This window comes from Gallus gallus, chromosome 1, assembly GCF_016699485.2.
Source record: "Gallus gallus isolate bGalGal1 chromosome 1, bGalGal1.mat.broiler.GRCg7b, whole genome shotgun sequence".
NCBI classification, from domain to species: domain Eukaryota; kingdom Metazoa; phylum Chordata; class Aves; order Galliformes; family Phasianidae; genus Gallus; species Gallus gallus.
In genome coordinates, this window is record NC_052532.1 from 36,488,271 (window position 1) to 36,500,848 (window position 12,578).

At 40.9% G+C, this 12,578-nt stretch overlaps 1 protein-coding gene across 3 annotated transcripts in view; it reads right to left on the bottom strand.

Annotated features, from left to right (window-relative positions):
* ZFC3H1 (zinc finger C3H1-type containing) overlaps positions 1 to 12,283 on the bottom strand; it is a 37,763-nt gene extending 25,480 nt beyond the window's left edge. For 2 of the 3 annotated variants that reach the window (XM_416097.8, XM_015282977.4), the window contains exons 1-6: positions 11,556 to 12,283; positions 6,921 to 7,340; positions 4,401 to 4,465; positions 3,942 to 4,140; positions 3,515 to 3,741; positions 1,370 to 1,493 (exon numbers count right to left, since the gene is read on the bottom strand). In XM_416097.8, the coding sequence (XP_416097.4) occupies positions 1,370 to 1,493; positions 3,515 to 3,741; positions 3,942 to 4,140; positions 4,401 to 4,465; positions 6,921 to 7,340; positions 11,556 to 12,138 (1,618 nt within the window). In that variant the 5' untranslated portion in view covers positions 12,139 to 12,283. Of the gene's footprint in view, positions 1 to 1,369; positions 1,494 to 3,514; positions 3,742 to 3,941; positions 4,141 to 4,400; positions 4,466 to 6,920; positions 7,341 to 10,970; positions 11,141 to 11,555 lie in introns of those variants that run through there. The other variant, XM_040669655.1, reaches the window with a different exon arrangement.
* Between the last annotated feature and the right edge of the window lie 295 nt (positions 12,284 to 12,578).

The following is a 12,578-nucleotide window of genomic DNA, read 5'->3' on the forward strand; positions in this document are numbered from 1 at the left end:
ACAGTGGTACTGAGGTAGTAAGGGATAAATCATCCCAAGTCATATTTTATTGATGTCAGCATGTCAGAATCTGCATTCTTAAACTACGTATCTCAGTAGAGTGACTCCCAGCTACTGCACGCTAAAACCACAGTACAAATAAGGACTGAGGCAGACCAAAACAACAGCTCATACTGAATTCTGAAACTCAACATTAGAGTTTGAGATGCTTCAACAAGCAATGAGTTATGTAGCAAAGCACTGCTTTAGCAAATTAATGTATAACGCAGATTAAGAATAATGGGAAGAAAAGGGAAAATAATAGAAGATGAAAAGCAGAAGAATAAAAATTACTGATACAGTATTTTGATTAATGCAGCTCTTGCAACACTACACCTTTTTCAGCATTTTCACATGGAACAAGAAAACCTGAATAACTCAAAAGCACCTCAGAGACATTAAATATTTTAGGTTCGAAGAGATCCCTGAAGTCATCTGCCCTAACACAGGGGTTCAATACAGTGCTAAAGTTTGCTAAGTGATGCATCCAGTTAAGTTCCAAGTATCTTTAAAGGACTGAGTTCTCATATTTTGAGGAAACCGATTTCAGTATTCAATCGTTCTCTCTGTGAAAACATTTGCCCTTATATCTAAAATTTCTTTTGTTATAATTTAAGCTTTTTCCCTTGTCTTTCTGTTGCCCAGCAAACGAGTGGGCTCTATCTTCTTTGTAACTACCCACAAGGTAGTTGAAGACAGCAATAAAGACCTGCCTCAGCCTTCTTAACACAATCTCCGCTCTTGTGGTCTCTTTTCATAAATCACATGCTCCAGTTCCTCAAAAACTACGAGGTCCTCTGCTAGACTCATTCCAATACACCATTAGTTTTCAACTACATGAAAGATAAAGACAAATCAGTCTCCTAAATTCTTAAGAGAGGGGAATAAGCACTTCCCTCAATCCTTGACCACTCTCTGTTCAGCTATTATAGCCTCAGTGCTCAAACCCAGGCTGCAGCTTGCCTTTATCACCCAAAAATGTACCACTGACTCATGTTTCATTGAACACCCACAGCAACCCCAGGCCCTTTTCTGCAAAGCTGCTGCTTACCCAGCCAATACCCACGGGCCCTCAGCTCTCTATACAACTACTTTGGAATGTTAAAAAAAAAGATTTCACAGTACTGCCATGAGAACAGCATAACCTTGGACACCTTCAAATGATCACTGCAGCAGAGACAGAAATAAGAGTCAGTATTAGCATGTTAGTTAGTGCCTCTTTTCTTAATGTAAGCTAGTATTGTACATCACATTCCAAAATAACTACTCATTTCCTACCTTTTAACTATTCTTTTAGTCAATCATCTTATAAGATAAGTGTAAGTCTTACCTGGAGAGTTAGTTTCACTATCTGTATCCATAGCAACTTCATCGTAATTATCATACTGATATATGCCTCCTGCGCTATCCGTAGACGGCTTATCCAAAGACCATCTCAAGTCTGTATCTGAAGACTGAAAGGAACAAATACAAGTATTTTGGTTAGCTGTTCTTACACTATTATTTCAGAGCAAACATTTATAGAAAATTTTAGAGACAGGCCCTTACAACAGTCTTCTAATTACTTTATAAATACAATTTACTCAGCTTATTCAAAAAAAGCCAATTGAATGCTAACTTTCAATCAAATCTATTGCAGGTAGTGATTTTAAAGCTGATTTAAACAGTTTTTAAAGGAGAGTTCTTAGAAGTTTGAGGGGAAAGGAGGAAAGTCTACCAAGCTTATATACTCAAGTCATTTATCTGGTAAATTGTCATGTGTTACATGTTCCTTAAACACTGGAAAATTCTTGAACGTTTCTGTTAAACATGTCGTGGTAATTAACAAGACCATTTAAACTACTTTTATTAGAAACAACTGAAAACCGTACATGGATAATCTTCACCAAGGCAGAATTTGTGCATTTAGCTGAAACGCTTTCCAGTTCTTATAAGACCGATGTTTTGGGATATGAATTCTCTATTTGTCCCACATGAAACACATATCACACTAAGACACGCCAAGAGACTTAAATTTAACTGATAAATCAGAGTAGTAATTAATATTCAGACATGAAAAGATGCAGAAAAGGTTAAACATTACTTCATCAGACTCTCCAATTTGCATCTTTCAGAGGCATACAGTTGGTAGCTTTTAGAATGTTTAAACACTTCAAGTCTCAATTTCCCCATCATTTCACACGGGTCTTGTATAAAATGAATTCAAATAGGGAATCACAATTCCCCTAGCTGCAGCTTCATTTCACATTAGAGCATCAGTAGCACTAACCACTTGATACAGATGCAGCCGCTGTAAGCAGCTTCTACAATCAAAGAACCAACACTGAAGAAATACTTTCTCTTCTCTTTGTAATGTACCTACGATTTAAAGGCAGAATGTGAATGATTCAAGCGCATTTTACTAGTTGCAGGAGAGGAGGAAAAAATCCTAGGAGTGCAGTAAGACCACCACTGCAGTAACTCTACCCCTTCAGAAAGTTGACACAACTCTGTCATCCTGTAATGAGCTTTGAAGTAATTATTTTGTGTGTACGGGCATATTTAGTACCTTGATAGATTAAAAAAATACTACAAAGAAATTAAAGCTTGGATGACATTTTGAAAGCAGTAGCTCAATAAGGCTGTAAACAGAAAAAGAAATTAAATCTGTGGAGACAGAATTGCAATCTAAGGAAAGAAAGTTAAAAAAAAGTTTGGCTAAACATCTTTAGGAGGAAAACATTTTATCATTAACTTGCATGTATACAATTCATACAAAGCTGGGCTTACTAAAACCAAAGGGAGTATCTACCCAGGAAGGGATTAAAGCTTTGTAACCACTGGAATACTACGACTGCTCCGAAAGTAATGCCTCCTATTTTATTCTGTTGGACCATGATGTCACAGGTGCATACTGGTGGTACAGCACTAGAGGTTGAACCTTCCCCACCAATACCCCATTATTTGTTGTTGCCATGCAGCAGATGGCAGCAGAGGGGCAGTCTGACACAATGGCATCTGACATGGAAGTGTTTATGAAGCAAAAGTGCATCACTGAATTCCTCCATGCAGAACAATGGCACCCACTGACATTCATCACCACTTGCTGACAGTTTATGGAGGCCAAACAGTGAGTGTGAGCACAAGGCAGCGGGTGGTGCATTTCAGCAGTGGCAACAGTGGAACAGCTCCCCCGGTGCAGATTTTGATGAATGTGGCAGAAAGGCTGTTGTTCACCAATTATGGTGGTGACTACGTTGAGAAAGTGCTTTGTAGCTGAGAATTTGCTCTATCAAACAATGCTATTGTGCTCTTCGCATCTGTTGTAGTTTCCATGGAAAGAAACAAGATGCACTGCTATCAGAGTGACCTGTGTACTGTAAGTTTTAAGGGGATAAGGAAGGGTTAGCCAGAGTGAAATCAGGAGGAGCATAAAGACAGGAATCAGTCACAAACCCCAAATATACCACCACATATGACACTACAAATTAATTACCCTGCTTCTTGATCTCCTTTTTCCTCCAACTAGCTTCATAAACCGATTGTACTGCTCTTCCTGATTTGAGAGGTCCCTAATTTTTCTGATTTCTTCTTCTCTCTTTCTTCTCTCCTCTTCCTCTTCTTGTTTCCTCTGGTCTTCCTCTTTCTGACGCCTATCTTGTTCCTTTTGTTGCTGTATCTTCTTTGATGTCTTTGTCTGTTGTTTCCTCAAAGTTTGCTTGCCTTTAAATAAAAAAAGATATGTGATTAACTCAACTTTAACCCAACAGTTTCCCAAATCCTAGAACCTCCAGGAGCTTTGAGTAGATGAAGACTGTTCCAGAAGGGTTAATGGCTCATCATTCACTGTTTCACACAACATTCTATGTCTTTTATCAGAGCATCTGTTGTAGTTTCTCATTTCAGTAACATTAACTTGTTACCTGTAGAACTTGTCTTTTTTGTTGAATGTGCTTTTGCACTGGCTTTGACCTTCTGTGTTACAGTTTTCGTTTTTGTTAATTTTTCCTTGCTTTCCTTCATCACCTGTTGCTCTTTTTGTTGCCATTTTTTACTAGCAGACTGCAGTGCAAGAAGCCTAAGCTGCAATTCAGACATCTCCTCCTCCTCCTCAAGCAGTTTCTTGAGAAAAAAGAAGAATGAGACAAAGTCAAGAAGTGTAACTTTGGTCATTTACTAAGTGAATCTTTTTTGAAAGTCTCATAGGAAATGTAGAGACAGACTTTTAAAAGAAGATTAAAATACTCCTCTAATGGTGAAGTGCTGTTCCTGTAGAATGAACTGCTTCTATCAAGGAAATATTTCTGGACTACAGTTTGGAAAAAATTGTAAGAAATACCATAAAGCAATGATACTTTATTTACAGGGGACTGCTTTCTTACCTTTTCAGATGTTACATCTGAACTGCTAGGCTTCCGCGTTGATGTTTGTTCTTTGTCTTCTGCACCTTTCAAAAGAAAACAGTTTTGAGCGAGATGTTTCTCATGAAACAACAGAACTATATTAGAATTACATACAGAAATGAATCTATGCAAATATTTTATAAATACCATTGGTACACTGCATAAAACAGAACTGCAATTTTAAGTATACGCACACATTAAAACCATTACTGGTTCATCTGATGAAATTTGCATCATCAAGACAGCATAAACCTAAGGCAAGATTTGACTCTTCAAATAATCCTCTGGTTGATATGTACTTCCGCAAGAAGCAGAGCAGATCAAGGAACAAGACAAGAATAAGGCTTCTCGCCATCCATTTAAGCCAGCATCTTGTATCAGTTACTGTCTGAGCATCTCAGATTCCACTGTCAGATATTTTGAGTAACAGGTCAGTTGCTTGCAGAATGAAATAAAGGCTCAATGCTGCAGTAAAAATGTACTTGGTTCATTTCACACCAAATATAAAATTATCCTTTGAAAGTGAAAAGCAAATAGTAATGCTTTCCCCATAAATATAAATATACTGATAAATCAATTTGTTAGACTGGCCAGAAGCCACGAATCTGATTATATTCACATATTTACATCTAGCATACACAGTGCTATATAATTTAATAAATCTAATTGACCTTAATTAACATGATCAATAGTATTATTATATACATATACACACACAAACCAATAGCATATTTAACCTTGTAACGTATGATTATAATAGCAAATACATACAACCATGAACAAAGAGCAGCTTTGCAATCCCCTCCTTTATCAGCCTTTCTTCAGACAGATTCCTCACCAAGAAAGTTAGATCAGTGCACTGCAATGGACTGCACTCAGCACAGCTTTCATTCTTCTCAGTACTTTATGAAAAGTCACTAAGAGGTTGTTTAAAATATACTAAGAGCTTATACCTGAATAAAAACAGTGTACAGCAAATGTTTGGACATGCATGCATTTTTTTTTTTTATAACACACACACACACGAAGGAGAAAAATAATTATTTAATGCCCATCAGCATTCTAAAAAAACCAAAGAAGTTACTACATTAAGCAAAGTTATCAGCCACTCAGTCCACAGCACAGAAGTGAGGAGATGCAGGTAAGGACATGGTATGTAATCTAGAAGAGGAAGACACACGCAGAACAGACAAATCAGGAGCAAGAGGAGAGCAAGGAGTAGCACTGTAAAAGCCTCTGTCAGAGCAGTGGACTTGAACTACAGATAACTAATTTTAGAATACACAAGCTTTACTCAGTTTCAAGACATTCTTCAACTCTAGAAGGTCTGGACACCCAGGAAACCAGTTTGTGAAAAATGAATGTTGCTGATGCTTAATATATGCTTAATTAAGTAGCATGCATTTACTTGATAGCTATCAATTTGCAATGATTAAAATCCAGACTTTTCCTACTTTGGAAACTTGTGTTACATTATCATAAAGGCCTCCACCTTGCACCATCTGTCTGCTTTCAGATCATCTTTGTCATACATTTAACTGCAAAAATCCAGATGTTCTTACTACACATACTACAATATCTACTTCCCCTATCATATGATCAGGTATTTTCATTCTCAGTGCTTCTGAACCTTGAAGGTAGATTTTCTTATACACTTTTGCTTTTGAAATAGGTCTTCTATTCCTGCCTTGCGGCTTTCTCCTGCGACCTACTGTTTTCTCTCTTCCTATGGTCAAAATCGATTACCTCTGCTCCCCCACATCTCCCATTAAAAATTACGTTTTCTTAAATAGTATCAGAATTTTTGTTTAATTAAAGGGAAAAGCACAAGGGGAAAAATCCCTGGAATGACATGGTTTATCTAGTAATTATTAGTCTTCTCTAGCTCTGTGCTGGTTTTTTATTTTTAAACAGTCTCTCCCTTCTAAATTCTCATACTGAAGTTGCACATGAATTAATCACTCTGACTTTCAGTGTTCTAGTCCTACCTTTCATGTTTCACAAATTACTCACTTGTATCCTTTGTCCATTCATTTTGCAATTTGTCTCTTCCCACTCAAACTGGTAGTTTATGCACACTGACAAATTAGTTACAATAAGATGACAAGTGACATCCATTAGCACATCCTCCAACACAGTAAGCATCATGTAGCAGAACTAGATGGAGGCTCAAATTAGGAAATTTAAGCTAACTACCTCAGTTTGCTCAACTTAAAAACAACTCCAAGGACCTTTACCAGAGGTCTTTATCTGTCAAAGAAATGAACAACACACCACAACCATGCTTCCAAACAGTTTTGGTGAATTACATAGAAGAGGAAGGCAATATAGCAAGACTTACTGTACTTACTGTATCACTTAAAACTAAAACACTATTTTCAATTAAATGTTATTTAGTACAATACTTTCGAACACTTAATAAATACGATAAATTAAGGCATGCAAAAAGAACTACAACAGAACAAATGAGCTACAATAACTTCACAGGTATTTATTTACCTTGAGTGGATTCTGTGGCTTCAGATTTCTGCGACGACTGTTTTGTTCCTTCTTTGACTTTTTTTAACCTGCTCCTCTCAGCTGGAGTGGGCAGTTTTTGTCTGAGAGGTTTCAGTTCAAATGCCTGAAAGGCCATAACCGGATTTTTCTCCTCAGGAGAAACTTCTTTTATAGCATCCGTTTTAATACTGTCATTTTCTACAGTTATTTGGTCCTCAGTGTCCGCTGTTTTACTATCATCCTGTTGTTTGTTTTCTTCCCTGTTGCTTAGAGCCAATCTTTCATCTTTATTAATGTACTCAAGCTCCAACTGTATCTGCTTATACTTCAGGAGCAGATCCTCAAAACTTTCTTCCACAGAGTTTTCACTTTTCGAAGAATAGTTCTGTTTTCTAGATGGAGACCTTCCAAAAGTTTTGGCTGAATGAGCGGTTAAGAAAAGTAAGACAAGAGCACATATAACATTCACATAGCAAAGATGTGACCAATGACAAACAGAACTTAAATTCTGATTTAGTTTTCTCTTAAGGACAGCTTGAAAAATATCATCTATAAATAACAGCAGCACATAAAAGATATGCCACTGTCGAATATGGACAGCTAAAATAAACACTTTTCTCATATCATCAACTTAAAAGAATATCCTAAAATTCCTGAGAAGCCTTCTCTATCTCAGGACAACTGCTGTAAAGCTGAGAAGGTTCCATATTACAAAGAGTAAGTTGAACTTCTACAGGTCCTAACTCTAGTCCTGGCTGCCCAGCTCATCATCTGAAAAAGATGAGTTTAATCCATTCTCACTGATGTTATCCTTTCATTAAATGCTAGCATCTAGCCACAGCACAATAAAAGGCTGCAGAAACTGTAGCTCAACAAGTGAGGTAATGCATCACATAACCAACAGCTGTGGGGAAGAAAAAATGTTGGCTAAAGACTTGCACAGTCAAAACACTCAACAACAAGAGAGGATTTGGAAGTTTAATTAGTCAGAAAAAGTTGTCAAGAAAATTTGTATCCACTGGGCACAGGCAAGTCAAGTTGTTAGGGGCAGGCAGTGGAAACATTCTTAGTGAGAGTCTCATCATGAAAATGTGTTCTGCACACAGCTGCCTTTCACAGAATATCTCAAGTTGGACAAAGACCCATAAGGATCATTGAGTTTAACTGCTGTTTCTCCTACCTTGAAAAGCTTTCCCTTGAAGTTGAAATATAACAATCTAGTAAAATTATTACCCCCAGGAAAAAAATATATAGGATACTGAGTCAAGTTTGACTCATTGAACTTACAATATCCTGAGTAGACAAGAAAGCACCTTTGTTTTTTCAGCTCACAGAACACATCAACAACTTGGATATTTCACTATATTTCAAGTCTAAAGATTCTTGCTGTTAAGCCTACATAAACAAATCTGTATAACAAAACATTTCCTGCTCTAACAATGCTCTCTTAAGTGTCAGCACATAAGCAAGATAAAACTACATTAAATCCACAAGGCAATCAAAAATTGGAGGAGTTTTACAAACATATTGGAAATACATCCAAAATGTAAGAGCTTCGTGAAAAATAGCCACAAATTACGTAAGAGTTCTGTCAAACTCACAGATTTCTACTTCTAACAAAACATCTGTAATTTCATGAGTCACGGGAAAATCTGAAGCTGATTAACCTATTTAACACAACCTATAAAAATAAGTTTAAAAATGATTTGGTAATTTCAATACTGAAGCAGCTTCTGGAGACATCTAGAGTTGGGTAACAGAAGACAAAGTTCTGAAAAGTTTTTTAAGCTTGGATTAACGAAGTTGCTAGGGCTTCCAAAAAGGTATTCATAAGAAATGTGGTGTTTGTTGTGGTTTTGGGTTTTAGCTGCAATAGTTAATTTTCTTCATAATCATTGGTACCGTGTTTATTTTGGATTTAGGATGAAATTAGCGGTGATAACACACTGATGTTTTTGTTGCTGCTGCTGAGCAGTGCTTACACAGAGACAAGGACGTTCCAGCTACTCAAGCTGTCCTGCCAATGAGAAGCTGGAAGAGGACAGGACCTAGGTCAGCTGACTTACATGGCCAAAGGGATGCTCTGTGCTACTCACCATTGTGCTCAGCAACAGAACTGGGGGCAAACAGCCTGAGTTAGGGGGGACTACTGCTGCTCCAGCGCTAGTTTGGCATCAGCCAGTGGCAAGCAATCACGTTTTGAACCACTTCCTTTTGTATTTTTTTTTCCTCTCCCATTTCTCTCTCAGTTTATTAAACCACTTTTATCTCAACCCTCAAGTTTTTGCCTTTTTACCTCTCTCAATTCTGTCATCCCATTGGGTCACATTCCATTGGTACTTAGCTGCCTGCAAAGTTAAACCACAATAGTGTTTCATGGATGTAGGTTTGCTGGTTTCTTTCATATATAGCTCTAGATATAGAGTGCAAGAGTAAGCGAGTGCCATTAGAGGCAGACAGGAATGCATTAGAACAACAGTTCTTCTGTCAACACTGGAGAGCCTACAAACTACAACCAAAAAGAGACCAACTGATGAGTAAAAAAAATGTGAAAAGGGAAGAGGTCAGAATTCAAGAGTAAACTAAGGCACACTATGGCCCCCTGTTTCAGATCCAGAACTCCATAAATCTCTACATAAGCATTTCTATAGAAGGCTCATTCAACAGCTCCACATTAAAGTTGCTAGGAATTAAAAAGATAAACCTATTAAAAGCTAATATCCAAAGAGAAATAAAAATAATTCTTTAACTGTAAGTGGTTTACTCCTATTCATTTACACTTCTGCTCCTACAGAGTGCACACAAAGCAAGTTAATGGGGAAAGAAAAAAAAGGCATTGTTTGTTAGCAGACCTTCACATTTCTCACTTGCCCTGTGAAATTCCAAATATCACCCCATGCAGTGAACCCCCTTCTGCAGCTCATGTGAGAGTTCCTTCTGAAGTCCCTTGCTAATTGCACCCCTCCTCCATTCACATCAGCAATATGGAAGTACCTCTATACGTAGGGATACTGTGATAGGAAATCATTTAGATAGGAAAGACATGAAAAATACAGAATTTATATTTTAGAGAGAAAATCATGGGCCCTCCTTAATTAATCCATTAGAACTAAATGTGACTTAAGGGGCAACAGCATTAGAAAATCATCTATAATACTTAAACAGAGGAGTGTATCTTACCTATCAGCAATAAATTACTTCCTTCATTTCCCTGCTCATTTGGTTTGAAAACTGAATTATCAGTTTCTGAATGCTCCCTTAAAGTGTCCAAGAAGACTGTATCTGTATCAAGCACTGTAAGGCCAGCTGAGAATGGCTAACATATTTGCCCTGCAAATTAAACAGTACACAGAAAGTAACTGTTTTCTGGTACTTTGAGCAACACTGCAAATTAAGAGCTATATCATCTATTTTCAGCACTGGCACTGTCGCACTGTGCAACCTTGGGCAAATCACATCTTCATTCCTTGTCTCCAAAATAAAAAAAAAAACGATCCTTGAAGAGTTATGAAGACTTCAGGAACACTCTTAACGTCACCAGACAAGATTAAGAACAGCTCTTTATCAGTAATTTACATATTCCCTCTGCATACCAAAAAAGAACTGTTGACACAGATACATAATCTTGGCTCTAAAGTAGCACAGGGATCCAATGAGCAGCTTTCAAAGCCCTAACTCCTAGCACAAGTAGGAGAAAAAAATCCCTTGGAGAAAAATTCTTGGAGACAAGCAGCACAACCAAAAAACAAGTCACATCCTTCAACTGTGGCTACAGAGGAAAACAAAGCAGCATAAGATTCTGGAAAGCAACTTTTAACCACTAATTCTTTTGCTGATGTTTTGTTGGGTGGTTTCTTTGTTTTTAATATCTGTGCTCTCAACTATGCAGCTGTATCAAGTCTCAGTGCCATGCTGACCCAAAGTTACAGTTGGCATCAAAACTGTTTTTTTCTACAGTGGTTCTGGAAAATGAGAAGAGCTTTTTCCACTGCTTTTGCTATTTCTGCTCTTAATGGGAGAAAACTTTAAAACCGATGAAAACCACCTCACCAAATTTATCCAGGAGCAACTGGTACAGAACATCTTCAAGAAACACTGGGTGTGGCTTTACATAGAAACGGGGCATTCCACGTTACCCGAACTCCCATGTAACGCACATTCTGTGCAGAGTCCCAAGTTACACTTAATTTGTGGTTGGCCTTAGCTATGCATAACCTCTGAAAGGCTGTAAGTGAAAATGAAAGAACAGACCCTTCATTGCCCAATAAGGGAAATTAACAAGCTTAGCGTTTTGATTTCACAACTAGGACACTTCAATCATGTACTGTCTCACTGACGCCACTTCCCAAGGCTCACTTCGGGCTAGTACAGTAGCACCTAGAATCCAACAGAGCAGGGCATTGTTTCAGGCTACGCTTTTCTCTATCCCTGATCGGGCCGGGCAGGCTACAGAGCCGTCCCAGCGGGAACCCAGCTGCCCGCAGCCCCTGGCGGCGAAAGGAGAGCCTCCCGCTACGCGAGGCAGAGCCAAAGGAGCCGCGTCCCTCCCCGCGCCCTGGGCCACGTAGCGCGGTGCTGACACAGCGGGCCCACCCGGCAGCGTGGGCCACCACCCCGCAGCTGAAAGAAGGATACACTTCCGAGGCGAGGGCTCTCTCCAGCCCTGGTTACCGCTGAAGCCAGCGCAGCTTCCCCCTCCTGGCGGTCTTCCCGGCGGGTTGCCGCCCCGCTCGCCGCCGCCCCGGCTCCTACCCCAGCGCCATCCGCCCCTGTAGGGCCGGCCTCGAAAGCGGAATCGGTCCAGGGCGTTGTGGCTGCGCTCCCAGAAGGAGAGCCGAGGGCCCGTCTCCGAGTGCGGGCCCGACGGCATCCGCGGCGCGGGCAGAGGCGGCGGGTGGGAGCGGAACGAGTCCTTGGGCCGGTAACCGCCGTGACCGTGTAGGTGGCCCATCTCGGGCGGGGGCTGGTGCCGCGACCGCGGGAAACGCCGAGAGGACGAGAGGGAGATGCCGCCGCGGAGACCGGGAGGCGGCCTGCGCCTCGAGTAGGGCCTGTTGCCCGCCAGGCCACCGCCGGGCTCGGAGCCGCCGCCGCACGGCCCGGAGCCGTTGTTGTCATCGTCACTGATCTCACCGTCTTCCAGCTCCCCCTCTTCCTTCGGGGAGAGCCCGCTAGAATCCAGCGCTGCCTCCGCGGGTGCGGCCTCCGCGGCCGCCATGGAGCCCAAGCCAACGGCGAGGCGAGGCACAGCGAGAGCCGCGCGGCCGGTTTCGCTTCCTGCGCACGGCAGCCCCCCTCCCCAGCCGCCCACCCTGCACGGCCCCGACCCGCGCGGACCTCTCGCGAGACCACACCCTGTCCCCGCTCACCCGTTACGCAACGACAGAAAGAACGCGAGGACTGGAGACGACTCCCCAAGCGCAGGGCACCTTGGGTAACGTAGTTCCTAGCTCAGGACGGGGCCGAGGGGGGCGGGGAAAACTTCTGGCTCAGCCAATAGCGGGGCGGTGGGAGTGAGGGCGCCAATAGAAACTCGAGCCGCCATGTCGGTGGAGGAGGCCGCCATCTTGTTGAGGGGAAGCGCGCTGCCTGGGAAAGGAGGACGGTGGAACGGTTGTGAGCGTGCAGTGATGATGCATACGTTTCTGAGTCTTGGAA